The sequence below is a fragment of the Macrobrachium rosenbergii genome, chromosome 4 (genome assembly GCF_040412425.1).
Source record: "Macrobrachium rosenbergii isolate ZJJX-2024 chromosome 4, ASM4041242v1, whole genome shotgun sequence".
Taxonomy (NCBI): Eukaryota; Metazoa; Arthropoda; class Malacostraca; order Decapoda; family Palaemonidae; genus Macrobrachium; species Macrobrachium rosenbergii.
The window spans coordinates 51,286,599-51,307,298 of record NC_089744.1 but is presented as its reverse complement, the minus strand read 5'-3'; the positions used below and the strand labels follow the sequence as shown (position 1 = coordinate 51,307,298).

The 20,700-nt window shown below is 36.1% G+C and overlaps 2 protein-coding genes and 1 long non-coding RNA gene across 3 annotated transcripts in view; 1 reads left to right on the top strand and 2 right to left on the bottom strand.

Annotated features, from left to right (window-relative positions):
* Positions 1 to 9,910, bottom strand: part of LOC136834414 (zinc finger and BTB domain-containing protein 41-like) — a 96,792-nt gene extending 86,882 nt beyond the window's left edge. Inside the window, exon 1 of the mRNA XM_067097006.1 lies at positions 9,612 to 9,910. The gene's annotated coding sequence lies outside the window, so the exon portion shown is untranslated. The remainder of the gene's footprint in view (positions 1 to 9,611) is intronic.
* LOC136837610 (piggyBac transposable element-derived protein 3-like) lies at positions 7,138 to 7,600 on the top strand. Its single transcript, XM_067102490.1, has 2 exons — positions 7,138 to 7,276; positions 7,359 to 7,600. Exons 1-2 carry the CDS (start codon positions 7,138 to 7,140, stop codon positions 7,598 to 7,600), a joined length of 381 nt encoding a protein of 126 aa, XP_066958591.1.
* A 6,036-nt stretch (positions 9,911 to 15,946) lies between the features above and the next one.
* The window catches only part of LOC136834407 (uncharacterized), a 6,454-nt gene continuing 1,700 nt past the window's right edge, over positions 15,947 to 20,700 (bottom strand). Inside the window, exons 2-4 of the long non-coding RNA XR_010851790.1 lie at positions 20,441 to 20,531; positions 19,294 to 19,522; positions 15,947 to 16,293 (exon numbers count right to left, since the gene is read on the bottom strand). This is a non-coding gene — a long non-coding RNA (uncharacterized lncRNA). The remainder of the gene's footprint in view (positions 16,294 to 19,293; positions 19,523 to 20,440; positions 20,532 to 20,700) is intronic.

The window sequence follows — 20,700 nt, the reverse complement described above, 5'->3', positions numbered from 1 at the left end:
TTTGTAAATAGAGGCTCGGCGTTTAGAGGTTAAATATATATAATATTTCGGTATGTAAGTTCTTAATACCTACATTTATTACAACTGGTATTTACATAACATTACATAACTTAGCTCTTAACTTGCTCTATGACCATATAATCACAATTCTGAAACAGTGTGAAAACAAAACTGTGAGATTCGGACAACAGGACATCCATCCAATCAGCAGCAAGCAGCTAAGCGCAAGTTTGCCAAGTTAAAAAAATAGACTATAGGCACAACACTGACACTTGGAATACTGGAGGCCATTTTCAACACAAAATCCCTGAAAGAGGAACCTAACTCCATAACAGTATTGGCCAAAAAATTCAAATTTCTTATAAAATTTTGCTTCGAGACTGGCAACAGTGTTGGGATTGGAAGCATGGGAACCTAGTAAAGGAGTGTGGGGTAAAGGTGCAGGAGGGCTAAGAATGGGGGACATAGCATGAATCAAAGGAGAAGAAACAGAGCTATCTTCTACTACATTAGGTAAAGAAGGACTCTCTTGACCAACTCTACTTTTGGCTCTAAGGGCCACTTTCCTTTACATTCATGCCCCCTACACTTGACACAGTGTGCGAATCATACGTCACCTTAGTTAGTCTAGTTTTACACCCCTCAATGCAATAATGAATGCTTGAAGAGCTGGAGTCTGACATATTGACTATCTTTAGGAAAAAAGTCAACTAAAGCTAACAATATGACTAAGCTTGAAAAAACCACCACAAAAAAGTGAGAGAGAATGGTTAACCAAAAATACAGGAAAAAAAAAAAAAATGCAGCGACTGCACAAGACTACTGATGTTAATTGGGAGCCGGCAGAAAACAAATTGAAGCTCTCTGCTGAGTTGTACCTATCAGCCCCAAAAGTGGGCAGGACCCTGTCACCTACACAAGCGGTGGTGGCGCCACTGCGAAAATTTGAATTTTGTTAGACTGCCGTGTAGAAAGCTAGTAGCTATGTAATTGCTTAGTAAGTCACTTATATAAAATAATAATTTACAATACTAATTATAAGATTATACATAATAACAAATAATAAAAATAATAATTCTCTCTCTTTCTTCCTTCCTCTTACTGAGATGTATGTTTATTTGTTTTGTATGATAAATAAATGATTTACTAATTTTCAAAAATTAATATTTATGTAAACAGCAATGTCAATTCATTACAGAAAATACTACAGTGAATTAGTAAGATTTTAGTTTATAAATTAATAAATTATGTAAAACTTTAAAGGAATACATATCACCCCTAATCTTTTGCTGTAAGACTTGGAGAGGGGGGGGAGGGCAACCTGTCAGATATGTCAAGTAACCTGACAGCAAGAGCTGGGTGGTCAGTGTTGCCACTTAGTGGGTCAGTGTTGCCAACTTAGTGGTCAAATACCACTATGAATGATATACTGAAAAATCTCTCTCTCTCTCTCTCTCAGGAAAAGATAGAATTTTATGGTATGTTTATTTTGTATGATAAATAAATGGTTTACCTAATAATAAGTACTAATTTTCAAATATTAATAAGAGCAATATAATAATAATAATAATAATAATAATAATAAATAATAATAATAATAATAATAATAATAATAATAATAATAATAATAATAATAATAATATTATACTGTAATGCAACATTTATGCATTTCTATAGTAAGTTTTGAAAGATTTTAAACTAACAAATTTCAACCACGATCTTTTCCCGAGTCTCGGAGCTCAGGGGGGAGGGTGAACCTGTCAAATATGTCAATTTTTTTTTCTCTCTCTCTCTCTCTCTCGCCAAAGGGAAGAATGTGAGAAATAAATAAACAGACATAAATATATACTTAGTTCAGCCCACTCTCTCTCTCTCTCTCTCAGGAAAAGATACTGCTAATTTGAGTCCTTTTAACCTATTGGTATTATAGGCTGCATGCTGTTTGTGTGTGTGTTCACAAGATTTTAACAATGTGTAGTTGATACATCTTTGAAAGACAAAAAACAAACATATAAATTTTGTAAAGAGAAATGGATTAACATTCCTCAAGAGACTAAAGTGATAAACTTTTAAGAGGTGCAAAAAAAAAAAAAAAACCAGCAGGTAAAAGAGTACTGCTGATTTATTCATGATCCAGGCAGTTTATATAGCGGCAGACTGACGTCGTGTCGCGGAATACAATGGGAGCATAAGTGACTGAGGTCGACAATAATTAACAATAAATACAGCGAACGAGTACACTTTACAATGTGAAAAAAGACAGAACTGAAATTGAATACAATCTTGATGCCTGTGAAAGAAGAAATACACGATACACAATTGACAACAGGTAAACAATTATATACATAGTTTAAATGATTGAATTTGTGTGACCTGGCATGTTAGGTGTGACTAATTGTAGAGGCAAAGAAAATGGGACGTCTCCACAGAAAACTTGCTCAGCAGAGACTTTACAAACAACACGTTCAGCAGAGACTTCACAAATGACTTTACAATCTCTCTCTCTCTCTTTGCTGGAAGGGTGATGCATATATTTTTAAGGGTACTAATGTTTGAGATGATTTTAAACGATATTTTAATAATTTCAAAGCTTAATACAGTAGTAGGATAATATTTTGAGGTATATTTGATGTAGGATGATACTTTAAGTATACATTTTGTATTTGAACTTTCAAGATAGGCAGTTATAAGCATTTTTAGAGGGGGGGGGGTTCCAAGTATTCGCAGATTTTAACTATTCATGGGGGTCTGGAACACATCCCCGCAAACTTGGGGGTTTTACTGTAATTTTACAAAATAAAATAGAAAATATTAAAAAAAACTTATAACTTGGTAAATTTAGCATATTTTTACAGCTGTCATTTGGAAATGAGGGCCCTGCACAGAGTTGGAAATATTCACTTTGTTTCCCAAGGAAGGTACAAAAATGTTACAATTTTTTTACTTATATCATGTGCATATGCATATCTTCCTCTTTCCACTGACGATTTTTTTTTTTAAATTGGCCATCCTTAAATTTGGCCTGGTCTAGGGGTGTGCTTAATATATATTTAGCCCTGGCTGTGAGGGTTAATAACTAATTTTGTTCCCCCCCCCATCCCCGACCAAAAACCTGGTTTCCCACATGGTCCCCCATAGCCCAATTGTAGTAGGTTTTAGGAGCAGTTATAGTACTGACAGGAAGTTGTATAAAAAGTAGCCATAGTTTGAATTTTATGGGTTTCTTTGTATTTTCACACATGGTACTGCAGATTTCTGCTGGATTTTTGCCTTTTTCGTTAAAAAAATGACAAAACACGTGTAGCCTTCTTTTATAATTAAGCTACTCACATCTTGATAGAACTATAGAACACCTCCACATGGGGTATTACCTTGGAAATTGAGTTTTCTACAGTATTTTGGTTGCTTATCAAGGATTTACCATTATTTTTAGGCAGTCGACTGTAATTAACCTGCAATTAACCTCAGAACTGATATGTTATTGTATGCTGGCCATCCTGGAATGCCATCACGCATGCAGAGCGTTATAGGGTAACTTTTAATAGAAAGTGGCGTTTCCTTCATCAGGGGGGTCTAGGGGGCGGAACCCCTCCGCTAAGTAACACAGCCTACTAGGTTAGGTTAGGTTAGGGTACATTAGGTTAGTATAGTTCCTTTTACAGCAGGTTTCCTTAGCCAATCCCTTCTTGAACATATGGCTTCCTAATGACTTGCGCAGGCACGGAACCCTACCATAACAACATCATGACAGCCTGGTCTTTTCCCAACGACTTCCCCCACCCAAAACCCCGCGTCCCCAAATGGTCCCCAACCATGTTGGGTAAATATGAGGTTAATAATAATTGACCAACAATAAACACCACCACCTCCTTCACCAGCACCACTAAAGTATAGGAAAAATCAATATCCAAGGTAATAGTCCATGCAGAGCTGTTCTATAGTTTTACCTATCTCTTAAATTCATAAATATTTTACTTCCTATTTTATTTTCATATTTTACTTCCTATGTCCTCTTTATAAATATTTTACTTCCTATCTTAGGCTAACCTATTTAACCTTTTTCCTCCCAGCGTTCCAATGTGGAAACATAATTTGTATCCTTGATTTCATCCTGTTTCAGTAAAATAATCTGAAAAGAATTAATATCCAGGGATACAGTCTAGGCCAAAGTCTGACACTATCAAGCTACTGTTGCTCTGAATATCTGCATATGGCAGTGGTTTCCTCTGGACATTTTGGTAAATTTTGCCATTTTTAGTCTCCTGGATTAGAAGAGCACCAACTTGGTAACAAATTTACGGTTTGATTTTTTGGGGTATTATTAGCACTTAGCAGACCCAAACGAAGATATATGGCTATGTATTGGAAAAATTTCAATCAAAATAAAGCAGGAAGAGAGTTTGATATTTGATTGTTCCCACCTGGGAACGCTATGATCATGGGAACAAAATTTTACCTAAAATGAACATTGTGGTCATGTCACAGTAACACAGACTATGACACACATGCACACACAAACACACACCCATCCACATACACATACATACATACAGATATGCATATACATATATATAGATATATATATATATATATATATATATATATATATATATATATATATATATATATATATATATATATATATATATATATATATACAGGTTGACCATCACTAATCCGGCAATCAGTAGTCTGGAACAATCGGTAATCCGGCACAAATTTCGCTAGGGTAATTTCTAATGTTTCTGCCCTAATTTTACAAATTTCCCGGGTCGCTGCGATAACTCACTCGCCGGCCACTTCGATTTGGTGGCGCAGTGTGCTGCATCAACAAACTCGTAGCCTAGCCTACATTATACTGAACTCTATTCACATGTTAACAGTATTATACAAACATCAACATAACGAATGTGCATCTTTTTCACGGATCTTGTAAAAAGTTACGCTTTGCTACATTGTTTCTAATTGCTTATATTCTCATATTGCTTTTGTATTATAAACTGCGATCAATGTTTTGTTATGGGAATCGATATCGTGGTGTTTATTTCGCCACATTTAACCAAATTCAAAGCGCTTTTTTTGCTTCTAGTTAGCGTAAATGAATATGGATACTTTATTTATTTGGGACAAGGATATTTTTCGTTATACGAAGTGTTTTTAAGTCGAAATATAACTTAAATATGTCTCGTTGTGAAATTAATTTAGCTATTTTTTCGTTAATATATGACGTTCGTGGGAATCGCGGCTGGTCGTTTTGGGGCATGTTTGTTTTGTGTAAAAAAATCAAGATTCCGTTCACCATTTTCTCTTGATTTCATCATAATACGCGCTTTACGTATTTATTTTTTATCGGCGTGAAAACAACAGTAATTTGTATTCTTTCATGCCCAGTAGTTTTGATTAAAATACATTCTCTCCAGCTTGAACATTGTTTTCTCAGCTTCAGCTACAACTTGCAGCTTAAAAGTTACTGTGGCAGGATATTTATCTGCCGATCTTTTCTCCAAAGCGAATAAGGGTATACTGTAAAAAATATCTCAGTCCTATTGTACAGTACTTAACGTCATTTTTAACATAACTACAGTAATTGTGTATTACCGTACGATGGTTGAAATACAAGCAAAACAGTTGTTTTCCGATACGATTATTAGCAAAACAACAGTTTCCCGTTTGGTTGTTTATGGCTCTACGCATTTACGCAAGAGTATAACGTTACTAACAATACTTTTATTCTCTTTTACTTTTTTAACTAACAGATGGAGTAAAGAGATGGAGGAAAAGAAGTTGGTCTATTGTAAGTTACTCTCTCGCTGCCTGCACGAAATCTAAAAATATTTCCTAAATATTTTCGTATCGGTATTAATTGCTAACCCCATCGTAAACTCGAAATATTGTAAGTCGAATTATCGTAACTCGAGCACTACCTGTATTTGATCATTGTCTTTTCTTTATTAACCAACCTGTACTGATTTATGGGATATTTTAATTCTAGGATAAGGTGCTTAGCTACTGTGTTTCGTGTATTCTAGCCTAATAAATGGCTAATCCGGCACCCTCTAGGTCCCAATGCTGCCAAATTAGTGATGGTCAACCTGTATATATATATATATATATATATATATATATATATATATATATATATATATATATATATATATATATATATATATATATATATATATATATATATATATATATATATATATATATATATATATATATATATATATATATATATATATATATTATATATATATATATATATATATATATATATATATATATATATATATATATATATATATATATATATATATATATATATATATATATATATTGATATATATATATATATATATATATATATATATATACACACACACACATATACAAAACACACACACACAAAAATATATATATATATATATATATATATATATATATATATATATATATATATATATGAATGTATAATATATATATATGTTGATGTATGCAAATAAAAGCCCATTCATAAGTAAGCTCATACACAAACAAAACTTTACACTCATCACAATCAGGTTGGTTTGTGACAATGGCACATGCTTCACCAATGTATGATGCAATAGTATGGTTTGGCTACATTATGTCATTGCATCATACAATACCGCCTATATCATCTCGTACCTCATTTTGGTAAAAGAGGTCTGAATTTTGGCGTAATTTGCCAAATGATCCCATAAAGGCACTTGAAGAGTGTTTTCCTGATCTACCTCATTATTTCCCATACCAGCTCTGGACATGTATTTTCACCCCATCTATTTTGGACATGATCGTTACTCACATGAACCTGTATGCCAGGAGGGACATAAACCTGCCATATTTCAGCATCACCCATGATGTAATTTCTTGGTACAGTATTTTTTTCTCTGGCTACCACAGATTGCCAGAAGAAAGACACTACTGGCCCACTCACCCTGATCTTGGAGTTGCAGTTGTTGCTTCTGCTATAACTCACAACCAGTTTCAAGCCTTGAAAAGTGCCATACACATTGTCGACAACAGTCTTCCAGAAGGAAAAAACTAGGCAAAATTGAGCCCATCTACACAATCCTGAATGAAAATCTCAAAAGTTACGTTATTTTTCATAAGTTCAACATGGATGAATCCATGGTGCCATACTATGGTCAACACTCTGCAAAAATGTTCATCCAGGGCAAGCCAATTAAATTTGGCTACAAGATATGGGCACTCTGTGGCATTGATGGCTACCCATATAAGCTACAGCTGTACAGAGGCAAAGAACCCGATTAGACAAAACTTCCTTTTGGAACCCGTGTTGTGAATGACATGATGTCAACCATTGAGTCTTGTTCAAGTCACTAAACATAAAATGTACTTTGACAACTTCTTTACATCGTATGTTCTGTTGAAGTCCCTTGCTGAGCAGAACATCAAGGTTACTGGCACTGTTCGAGATAATAAGAATGCTGGTGCTGCCAAGCTGATGAAACCAAATGCAGTCATGAAGAAAAGCACAAGAGGAGAGTTTGATTTGCGCTGTGATGGAGAAGTTTTCTGTGTAAATGGAATGACAACTCTTTGTGACGATTACAAGTAACTGTGAGACTCACTTGCCCCTTCAAGAAGCTACTCGTCGTGTAAAGAATACACCCAAAACTAAGGTAGAACAGCCATACCTTGTACAAAACCAGTACAGTGAGGGAATGAGCAGAGTAGATCTAATGGATTGTCTTTTGGCCACATACCGACGAGGGATCAGGGGTAAGAAATGGTACTGGTCCCTGTTTTCCAATACTCTTAATTTGTCAGTGGTTGCTGTTTGGCATTTGCATTGCCATCTTGCAGAGGATAATCTTTCCCACCTGGATTTCAGGAGAGAAATAACGCTCTGTTTGCTGAACTCTGTAGCTGCACACACACACACACACACTGGCCAAAGTAAAATGACAGAACCACCCGACATTCGCTATGGTGGCAGAGTTGCAAGCGGGAAGATGCATTGTTTGCAAGAAAAATGTAAGATACTAATGTACCAAATGCCTAGTTCGATTACACTTTGATAAAGGTACAGTGTGCAATAACTTACCACACACTGTCAAAATAATTTGCTTGTGGGGGGCTACACCTGCAACATTGTAACAAATAACATGACTTTTTATTCCAATTCTTCAAATTTTGCCAACATGACTTTTTATTCCAATTCTTCAAATTTTGCCAAGTAGAAAGAGAAAAACGGTTACTATAACGCTTATGTATGACTTTTGAAAAAATGGTAAAATACAGCAAATATTAGCACACATTGTCCCAGCGTTCCCATGGGAACATGCCATAACATGACACTCCTTTAAGTAATATTGGCAATTTTTCTACAGTTGAACACTTATGGTAATATAGTATTTTCACAAAATTTCACTGATTTTGCTCAGTGATTTCTAAACCTGGGAGGTAAAAGGTTAAAGACAAAAACAATTAGCCTACGGATATTATGAATGGACTGAAATTACTTGAAGGTTCAAAGATACTTTCAATTAGGTACAGTTTATCTTGAATACAGTCTGCAAAACAACTGTGACATAATGTAAATACCATATTTTTCTATAGTATTTTGGTTGCTTATTAACAATTTACCATTATTTTTTGCTGGTCAACTGTAATTAACCTGTAATTAAATTCAGAAGTTGTAAGCTGGCCATCCTGGTATATTATTGCACATGCGAAGTGTTATAGGGATGCTTTTGGTAAAAAGTGGAGTTTCCTTCACTGGCTAAGTAACACAGCCTGCTAGGTTAGGTTTGGTTAGGACAGTTCCTTTTATAACAGGTTTCCTTACCCAATCCCTTCTTGAACATATGAGCCCCTAATGACTTACGAATGTACGGAACCATTTCATAACATGGCAGTTCGGTCTATCTCCCAACAATTTCCCTCACCCAAAACCCTGCATTCCTAAAGGGTCCCCAACCATGTTGGGTAGATATGATGAGTTTAATAATAGGCCTAACTGACCAAAAATGGTATTTATAAGTAAAAGCTCAACAAGTACTTTTACCTTGGAAATTGATTTTCCTATAATTTTAGTGCTGTTGATGGAGATAGTTTTTTTGTTATTAACCTCTCAACTTTGTCCACCAAGGTTGGGGGGACCTTAAGGAACCTGGGGTTTTAGGTGGGTAAAACACTCACAAACAAACCGGACATGTTTTGTTATAGTAGAATTCCAGTAGGGATCGACTCTGGGATGGGGAGGAACCAGAAGGGGGGCAGGTAGGAAACCCCCAGGGCAGTGAGGAAAATATGGCCGCCATTCTAAAAATAGAATAGTATCATGGGAGTGTAAGGGGAGAGAGATATCTAATTACAACAAAGGGAGGGAGGGTAGTGTTGGTAGGAAACCTAAACTGGTAGAGGGAGGGAGGAGGAACTGAGAATAGCTAGCCATCAATAAACAAATCTCCACCTCTTTTACCAACTACACTAAAAGTATATATAGGAAAAATCAATTAAAATGGTTTCACTCAGTATGAAGTTGTTATACAGTTATAAAATTTATTTCCTAAGAAGCAGACAATATGGTCTGTACACTGACTGGAAACCATACAGAGACTTACCTGAACTATCTGGAGGGTATAAATCTGAGGCTGCCTTTAAGAAAGCGTAAAACCTAGTACTGTCTTCTTTGAAATGTATTTTGAAGTAGGCTACCGACAGATAGCCTACAAAATTATACTTTCTAGGAATACCTAGGGGTACTATATGCCAAATTCGGCCTCATCAATTTCCACAGTTGTTGAAGGGCCACCAATTGTTTTTTTCTGTTTTATACACCAGTTCACTATAACTTCCTTTGCAAAACTTGACCAGTTGTTAATGGTTACGTCACTGAGTTGCAGTTCTGATCTCACGGCACTATAACTAATTAAAAACACATATAAAGCAAAATGTCAAAATGCCTCCACATCTATTGTGGATGAGATTTAGAAAACCATGTGTTTCAAAACAGTGAGATGCACTCTCCCTTAAATGCTTTCTTCTCTTTATCAAGCCTATACTCGCAGTGGGGGCAAAAACACTGTTTTCTTATCAAGCTGTGATCTTGACAATTTTTTTAATCTACCACAATTACTGTAGTAAAATACATTTAATTCACATTAATTTACAAAGCAATTCTCTCTAGCAGCGGGCAAAGTATCATGGGTTATAGGATTAGTGGAGCGAGACAGATGCTAAGGGACCAGCCATTGTTCTGGTATGAGAGGCTGAGAAAGCTAGGGGAACTGAAACCCAGGTCGAAGAAGCTGGAGGGGGGAAATGACGTAAATGAAACAAGGCGACAAAGAAAGTTCTAGAAAAATGGAGACAGGAAAGAGGAAATTATTAGGGCAGTGGTAGAAACATACCAAAAAATAATGGGTAGAAATGAAATTAGTCCAGGATTAACAGAAATGTTGGAGTTATCACACAGGCTTAAAGCAACCAGTTACAAATATACAACCACAATATGAAATCACTTAACATGAAGATATAAATGGAAGTACAGTAAATAACCTAACCTGTCAGGTCTCATTTCTTAGACGGGGAAATCCGGCATGTGGACCTTCCCCTTAATAGGAAACCTATTATAAAGGACAGTCTACTAACCTACATAACCCTAGCCTGACCTAACCTAGTAGAATGTGTTACTTAGATGAACTGTTTATAAACAAAGCATACTAACCTAACCTACCCTAACCCAGCAGGCCATGTTTCCTAGCCAGGGCTACGCCCCCGGACCCCGAGCCGGATCTTCTCCCCTTAGAGGAAACATAATATAAAGGAAAATATACTAACCCTAACCTAACCTAACCTAGTAGGCCATGTTACTAAGCCAAACTTATTAAAATGGAAAGCATACTAACCTTACCTACCCTAACCCAACTTAAGCTAGTAGGCCCTGTCGGACTCCCAGGCGAAGGCAATTTATTATAAAAGGAACTACAGGAAATACTTTGTATAATGGAAATAAAGAAAAAAGGCAGGCCATCAGAAAACACATATGACAATATACGAAAAAAGAGATTTATATTGGTATAACATGAAATATAATGCTTAGGTAATGGGCATCAATTGGGAACTGTATACAGTAGTGTACATTAGTAGAAACTGTTAAGCTACATGAATGAGAAATAAACTGTTGAAGAAGAAAAATATGTCTGTAAAAACTGGAAATAGAAAGGGATAACATGAAAAAATATTGATCCCTCCCTATCCCCACTGTTCCTCAAACTCCCAACTACATTTGGTCGTATTCTTAAAATGGTTTCCCTCGATTTCAAGTCCATATTCTTAACATATAAATGGCACATCATATATTGGAGACATGTTAACGTACATAAGCAGATATTATGATGAATGATGAACAAGAAATAAAAGATTGCAGAACAGAAATATGGAAGTAAACACAAATTGGAGATAAATAAAATGTAAACATGATGTACACATTTCCCCAATTCCTCAAGTGCCCGTCACCGAGAGAGAGAGAGAGAGAGAGATCCCCACTTTTCCTCAAATTCCTGAGAGAAGAGGTTTTCTCAATTTGTAGTTCGATCCCTCCATCATCCCTCTTTCCCTTGCTCAATTTGACAATCCCCACCCATAACCTGCACATTTTAGCATTGCAAATGTAAACCAATAACATTCTCATCCCGTCCTACCCCACCCAAGTCTACCTTGTTGGGTGAAAAAGTAAATATACCTTAGTTTAACCAGACCACTGAGCTGATTAACAGCTCTCTTAGGGCTGACCCGAAGGGTTAGATTTATTTTGCGTGGCTAAGAACCAACTGGTTACCTAGCAACGGAACCTACAGCTTATTGTGGAATCCTAACCACATTATAACGAGAAATGAATTTCTAACACCAGAAATAAATTCCTCTAATTCTTCATTGGCTGGTCACAGAATCGAATGCGGGCCCAGCAGAGTGCTAGCCAAGAACGATACCAACCCGTACAATGAGAACACCTTGTTAGGTGAAGTTTTGTGGTTAATTACAGGTTAATTGCAATTGACCGACCAAAAAGAAGGTAAATACTCAAAACACAACCCAAATACTGTTGGAAAAATCAACTTCCAAGACAATTACCCCTTCATGGTCTATCCCACCCAAACCCCAACTTTCAATAGCAGTCCCCTACCCCATTGGGTGAAGTTCAGGGTTAATTACAGTCGACCGTGAGAAATTAATGTTAATTTCTTAATAGGCAACCAAAATTCTACAGGAAAAATCAATTTCCATGATAATACTCGATGTGAAAGCTCTTAAAATTTAGTTCTACCCCATACAAAAATGAATAAAACTGTAAAAAGAAGAAAACTGAAGTGGAGCTCACACTTAGTTTGCTACCCTAAATAAACACCACACCACCTTGTCAGCAAAACTAAAAGTATATGAAAAATCAATTTCGAAGGTAACAGTCCGTGCGGAGTACCCTGTGGTTTTACTGTATTTTCAAGCATATTGGGGCACCCCAATTTGGCAGGTCTTAGGCTTGGCTACCTGGAAAAAATACAATTTTTCTAGGCTAAACTCCATTGCCAATGTCTCATTTTCACTTCTCGGTTCCAGTTAGCCATTTTGCATGAAAATCATTAATATGCTTTCATTAAGAATGTTTAATGTACAGGAAACATGAAAATTTAAGAATGCCGGCCTTTAGTAGGCCTAAGCTATCATGGTATGATAAGTTACAGTACTTAGGCTAACTTAACACTACCGCGTATCACCACTGACCACCATCACTAATTTGATTAATTAACATTCTCGACTAACAACACATTTCCGAAGGTCCATTAGTATGAGAAGAAAGTTTTCACTTTTGAAATTTTACCAAGAAAATATCACAAAGTTATCGTTACTACTTAACGTTTCACATTTTCCAAAAATAACCGTGATCAACTGATCATAATGAACAAATGCATGGCGGAAGAAGTTTTAATGTACAGAGAACTCACAGTGATTGAAAAATATTACTGAATAGCTACCGGTTTTCGTATGTTTAAAGATCATGATTTTTATTATCATTGTTTAACAAACTTTTGAGAATTCACCACTGACCACCATCACATTTTAAAACATAATCGACTAACAATAAAAGCCATCCGTTATAGGACGAACACCGTTAGTTTATTTAATTTAACACTTGGTGAGTTTTTATTGAAATTAATAAAACGTTAGGAAATATCAAATTAAAATATTCGTTATATAAATATACAATATTTAAAAATGAGGATACTGAACAACTGATCACTTATGAACAAACATGGCGGAGGGTGTTTTAACGTCAGAGAACTCACGGCAGTGATTGAAAAAATATTACTGAATAGCTACCGTAGTTTTCGTATGTTTAAAGATCTGATTTTTATTATCATTGTTTTCAAACTTTTGAGAATTGCGATAGAAATTTTATTTTAAAACATAATCAGCACGCAACAATAAAAGACCATAGTTATAGGACGAACAGATACCGTTACTTCATTTTATTTAACACTGAAACCCAGTGAGTTTTTATTGAAATTAATAAAACGTTAGTAAATATGAAATTAAAATATTCTTATATACAATATGTTAAAAATGAGGATACTGGAACCATGTTCTGGTTTTATTCATCTTCGAAGTCATGAAAGTCATTACTGACATCGTGATGAAAGATGCTCAAGGATTCAAGCTGCTGCCATCAACGCTGTCGAGTCAGGGGTGTCTGATTCCGTTTCTGAGAATGCACGTTGCTTATTACTGGCCGAATGTACACACTAATTACACCGAATAATCATAGTTTTTAATTTACAAAATTTATTTGGGAAACAGTTTTGTAAGGTGTCAGGAGTTCCTTAACTGTTCCGGCACCTATCATCCCTAGATTCCCTTTATTTCCCAGGTTTGGTCGAGTGTGCAGTTGTACTTGATATTTTGGCATGGGAAGCCAGTGTTATTTCGGTGGTGTAAAGAACCACTGGAAACTGGGGATCCAACAGTTTTCTCTTTCATTTCAACCGGCACCTCCTACCTATTGGCTTTTATGTTGAACAGCAGGCACAGGTATTACTGTCTGTTAACACTATTTTGTGGTAGAAATTACCCCAACATTACCACTTTTAACACTGTCCTGCGGTAAAATATATGCCCTGCCATTTAGAATGTCAACACTCGTGTGATAAATTTCTCCAGGCAGCCCCTTCCTAAGGCATCATGAGCAGGCTAAAACGATGATACCAACTTTCACCATAAGACCAGGCAGAAAGCCGTAGCCACCGGAAATTCGAGTCTGCTAATGGTATGGGCCACTCAACAGAGTATAAAAAGCAAAAGCCAACGGTAAAATTTACCCTACGTCATTGTTCTGAGGATATGTTTGGTCTAACAGACATTGTGTATCAATGGCAATGGCCAGTCCTTTGCCGTCGCCACTCATTAGCAGTCTTTAATCCTTTAAACAATAATTACAGATTTCTCCTAGTCACTGCTTATTAGCTACAGTGAATGACTGCTTCATTATATGATTAAATCTTTATGATTAAATCTTTCTTCTTCTTAGCTTTATCCATAGTCGGTGGCGCTGTTTTAATAGGGAAGACAATGAGAGATACATATACATTACCTACTAGTAGTATGGCACTAAGGTGTATGGTATGATTTTGACCGAGAAAATAAGTCAGAAGACAGAATGACTGAAGAGGGAAGAACTATTTGGGTTTAGTCTGTAGACAAGGAAGGGAATATATGAATGAAGTGTTTCCTACAAAAAGGTAGAAAAATTAGTGGCAGATTTGCATGAAGTTTGTGGGTAATTATACAGCGATGAGAGTATGATGAAAGACAAGGTGAATCACAGAGTAGGTGAAGCAAGGAAGATAGCAGTGTGTATGGAAGGAATTTGGAGTGAATAGGAATGTGTATAGATGCGAAGATACGAATGCATGAGGGAATTGCCAAGCCAACATAGTCTTCTGAAAAGTCTTTGTTGCCATCCTTGACTGTTTCTGGCATTTTAGAATTACTTTAGTGGGCAGGTAATTCTTCCTTGACTTGTCTGAAAAAGCTTTTTTCTTTTCTTTCAAATATCTTCCTGTTATAGTAATCCAAAATGAAATCAGATGATAGAGTTTAGAGTTTTTGAGGCATTATGTAACTTAACCAGAAAGGGTCGGCCTGAAGTAATGCTCAGTGACACTATGTGGTGGATTGCTGACAGTGCTACAATGGTGCATTTCATACAGTTCATATGTGAAAGAATTCCCTATTTACTGCAAAGAATGGATGCAAAAATAAGTGTAAAAGGAATCACCAGTGATGAAAAAATCTTTGGTATGTCTTCCTTTGTAGGTAGACCTATTCCTCTCCTCTGTTCTCTTAATGCCAAATTATACGCTTTTCTCCATCTCCTTTACTTTCATTCTATCCACATGCCCGATCCATCTCAAAGCAGTGCTCCACCTTCTCACCTACATTAATCCTTCGACTCTTTTATGAATCTCCATAATTTTTTACCCTTTTGGTTCTTCTTATGGCTCATACGTGACACGACCTATTTACCTCATCAGCTTCAACCCTTTTCTTTTTATTTGCATACAACGTCCACACTTGACTTTCAAAATGAGGCGTTGGCTTAGCAATGCCTTCATACTTAGTTCTAGGGTTTAAAAGTACCAAGGAATCCATAATTTTCTTTCCGTTGCTTATCTAGTTATATATACTTAAAGTTTTGCAATTGTACTAATTTGCAGCCTCTCTCTCTCTCTCTCTCTCTCTCTCTCTCTCTCTCTCTCTCTCTCTCTCTCTCTCTCTCTCTCTCTCTCTCTCTATATATATATATATATATATATATATATATATATATATATGTATATATAGTATATAAAATATGACGGCGCTGAGAATATGAAAAAGTATGCTGAAGATCACAACCATGTGCAGATACAAGTTTATTTTATGTAGGTTGATCGATCTTGACACTTGAAATAAAATACATTAATCCTCAAAGAAATTCTTTAATGTTATTGATAGTTGCTCTTCACGCTGGAAGCTAAACTATACATGAAAGGTAATAATATTACGATTTCTCACTAGGGTTTATAATTAGAGTTTACTAAGTGACCCAATATAAAACCCTTCTCGTAAGAATAAAAATGACGAAGTTGCGAACCAAGACAATTATTTCTCTTGAGGACACTAACCGAATGTCGTCATCAGTCGATACCGTGAATCCACGCCATTAGTCGTCTGAGTCAGTCAGCATTTGCTCCGAGGGACCTTATTCTGAACGTGGAAATGACACAAGATTAAGAAAACATACTTCTGTCACTATAATATACGATAGTGGTTAAACAATAAGACTTATTTTTCTACATTTTCATGTATATGGTGAGCAGATGAAAGCAATGCAAACATGATGCATTTATAGCATCTATTATTTAGAAAGAAAATATCTCTAATTTCCTATACCTTTTAATTTTTTAAAGCAACAGGTGAAGCAAATACAAAACTTACTGCTATGTGGTTATATTTATTATCTTGTGGTTGTTGCTGTTTCAGCCATTTGCTCTAGTCTAGGGTATCATCAGAGATACTGCAGCTGAACTATTTAGAGTAAGTTGGCTTGCTCTAAGGCAGGAAATTTGTAAGAAGGGAAATGCGTTAGGAAGCCTGTGGACTCTACCCCTTAGAAAGACATGCTTGTCTAGTCAGTTCTTAACCTTTGTTCCTCAATAAACTACAATCCAATAGAAATGCATGAGGAGCAAAAACAGAAGTATAAATAAATAAATGAAAAAATAATTAAATAAAAATGAAAAAAAGGAAAATTTAAATTCAAATTGGAATATTAACGAGGAAATTTGACAGATTGTGGTGATAATCCATAAAGCGATACTAGAATGGCTCCCACAGCTCTAGGGGGTTGTAAAGAAGGTGGCTTGCAACAGGGTAACTGGAGTAAACAACTTGTAGTAGGACGTTCATTTCTTTAAGGTACATGAATAATGGTCTGGGACTCTCATAACCCATAAACCTGACAACCCACTCAGGCCCATAACAAACCCGTGTTGTAGGGTAGTGAAGGTCCTCAATGACATCATGAGTCTCTGAACCCCTATGGGTTCCATGAAAGCCTTGACAACCTGACAATGTCATAGCATCTCTGGATACGGACGGCCTATTTTCCAACATTCTAGTTCATCTTAAATTCAGTCAGCAGCCCTGACAGGGACCCCTCCTGATTCCTAAAAAACTAATGAAGGAAGTACTAACAGAATGCGCTGTGGACGCCCTTCTTTCACATGAAGGAAAACTTCTCTGACCAGTGAATGGGTGGCAATAAGATTAACCTCTGGGGTTCTCTTTGCCAACATGTACATGGCTGCTGTGAAAGAAAACTAGGCCAGATACATGGAGTTACCTTTCACTACCACCAAAGAAGAAGGCACTTAATCTAGCAGATGTTTTCGACTATACAATTAAAGTTCGTAAGGAAAAGATCCTTCCTTTCCTTAAAGTCCCCATCAGGAGAAAACAAACCCAGTACAACATTTACTATGTAAAAAAAATTTGCAAATATGGGTCGCTGCCCAATCCAAGGGAGATTGACAAAAGGCCTGCCATTATTGCTTAAATCACATAGGCCTTCTCTCACGCACTGAAAACCCAGAAAACGAGATAAAAGACATGGTACGGAAGAAAAAGAGGAGTTCCACACAAGAGTCTAGAACACCGAAGAAAGCAACAGAGAAACTATGGCAATTTATTACAAAATTGATTATAGAATGACCTATAAGGAGGATGTAGATAAACTCATTAGGATCATCTCCATTGGTGAAACGCTGAAGGCACCTTATTGCACATAATATCACTGAGAATCTTCAGTCATCTCAACTTATTAGCAAACAAGGAATCAAGGACCATGTTATAAAAATCTGAATATTTTGAAGACGCATGAAATCATTATAAATTACCCTGGGTACATGATGAATACCCTACAGACAGAACATGGTACCCATTGCCCCAACCCCAACAGGGCAATGCATTAACATTCTGTGTATGTATATGACAAGAGAGAGATACTAAATGACCTTATTAGAGACACCAAAGTTGCCCACTCGGAGGTTGCTGAAGCAATGAGTTTCCAGTGCAGCTGCTTGCATTGAATAACAAAGCATCTGCTGAATAAGTTCTCTATAGCAGAAGAAAATTCCATCAGAATTCCATCACCAGAGCTGGAATTTTGTTTCTAATATTAACTTTTTTTTTTGCACTGTACTGGCCTTTATCTGAAGTCATGCATTCACTGGAGAACTAGTGTAGCCGTGATGACATCAAAATGAGTTAAGAACTAAAACAGCTGTCACAAGATGGTAAATAAAGCATCATTTAAACAATTTTTATATTATTCTTCTGAGATTTACCCTTGAGGACAGAAAAAGAGGTGAAATTAGAGAAATATTGTCTTAAATTAATAGCTACCAAAATTCATCTGCTTTTGATAAAAAAGGGTTGGGTAGATGAAGTGAAAGAGGTATCAGAAAAAAGGAAGGAACTTAGTATCCAGGAAGTTCAAGGATGCTGCAAGATAGGGATGAATGCCACTGAGCGTAGTGGGTTCAGCCTGTTGCTGATAAGCCTCCTGTCCAGGTGTATGGAACAATTAAGACTTTACTGCACAAGGGGTTCGTTCATGACTCAGAAATTAGTGTACGAATATGGCAGCGACAATTTGTTGCTTGCCTCTTATTCTGTACCTCACCTTGTTATATGGAATGGCTTAATGCTGACGGAAAATTTTGATTCAGTATGATGTTTGCCCTTACAGGGATGGATCCTGGGAAAAGAAAAAAGGTCTTAACTGCCACATTCAGGTTTAATATGCTGCATCATGGATGAACTCTCTGTGCAGAAAACTACCACGGCGCTAGCTGCTTCACCCAAAGACACAGAAGTCAAACACTCCCTCCGAGTGTACCGTTCACTCTCTTGCTTCCATCTAAATGCACACACACACACATATATATGTACATATATATATGTATATATACATATATATACATACATACATACATATATACATACATATGTTTATATATACATATATATATATATATATATATATATATATATATATATATATATATATATATATATATATATATATATATATATATATATATATATATATATATATATATATATATATATATATATATGAAGGCTATAGAACTGTACTTCTGTTGGCCTCTAATAAGAGAAGGTAAGATAAAGAGAACTAACTGATGCAACAAGTGCAGATTCCAGAGCAATCTGAACTGGTCTTCGTCCTGCAGGAGGAAGAGAACCAAAAGAATCCACATCTTCCATTCTTATTGAGGCATCCGAAGTCTTCACAGTAGTCCCAGTACCCGCTCTTATTCCCTCCTGAACGTCCCTCGTCCATCACGGCTAATTTGAATCCCATGACTGCATCGTCATCCATTTGTTTTCCATCGAACCGATTCCCAATCTGAAAAAATGGAAGCTTTTTAGCAAATGGCATAACGCCTCTTATATCCTGGTCTGTCTGTAAAAGCTTCATTTTATCAGAACAGAGAGACAAAGAGAGAGAGAAGGAAATGAAGTATAACTGATTATCGGATTCTAATGTCAACGTAGTATGTTCATGTCCTGTCCTGAGCTACAGTAAACTTTTAAAGCAGAGCTCCAGAAGAAATGAATCAAGTATAAATGTCAACTAAGTCCTGTATTCGATTAAGTTTTACCTCTCATCCATGAGGCTGACTTGACTCTGCTAACCCTTTAGCTGCTAGATTGGAAGGATGTTAGAACCAAAATTGCCAAATAGAAAAGTCCTTCCATTAAAAGCATTTTATGCACTCGTCATTTTATTTTTACCTCCGCTGAAGAAGGTTATGTTTTCACTCATGCCTGTCTGTTAATTCAAGAGTTTAAGAATGAGTCATCAGGGTCTCTATAACGCAAGAACGGTTTCTGATGAACAAGCAAAAAGAGACCAGCTCAGGATGACTGAGAAAGATTTGATATATTGCCCAGGAAACCATCTTTTTCAAATGTTCTAACCTGTAGAAATAGGTAACAAAGCAGAACTAGAAAGACGGTGTGGAATAAGTAACAAATTTCGTCCGCCAATTTGGGCTCATAGCTGGAGGGCGGCGCCTTACTGAGTGGTCTTGTCTGTTTACGTGAATATTTAACAAGAAATTAATGCTGAGGTGTTGGGTCTCTATAAAAAGACGTTTTCATTTTCTTAGTTTGACTTATGAATATATATTGATAATTATCATTAAGAAATAAGAAAAGGAAGGCAGTACTGCAAAAGCTCAAGTACAGTAGGAGAGCTCCTTTTCTTAACTATCCAGGGAATTTTTTCCTGGCCTTCATTTCCTCCCGTCACGAGGCTCACTTGGGCTGGCATCACATCTTGGGTCCACAGGACCAGAAGAAGGAGGACGAGAGAAGCAACCGGCGCCCACTTGATCATCCTGAAGATTTATCTGTTAGAACAAACGAGTCTTCATCAATGTTATCATATTTATTAATCATACATTTATGACCATAAATATACTGTATTAATCTATACAAGCAACTATATGTATATATATATATATATATATATATATAAATATACATATATATATATATATATATATATATATATATATA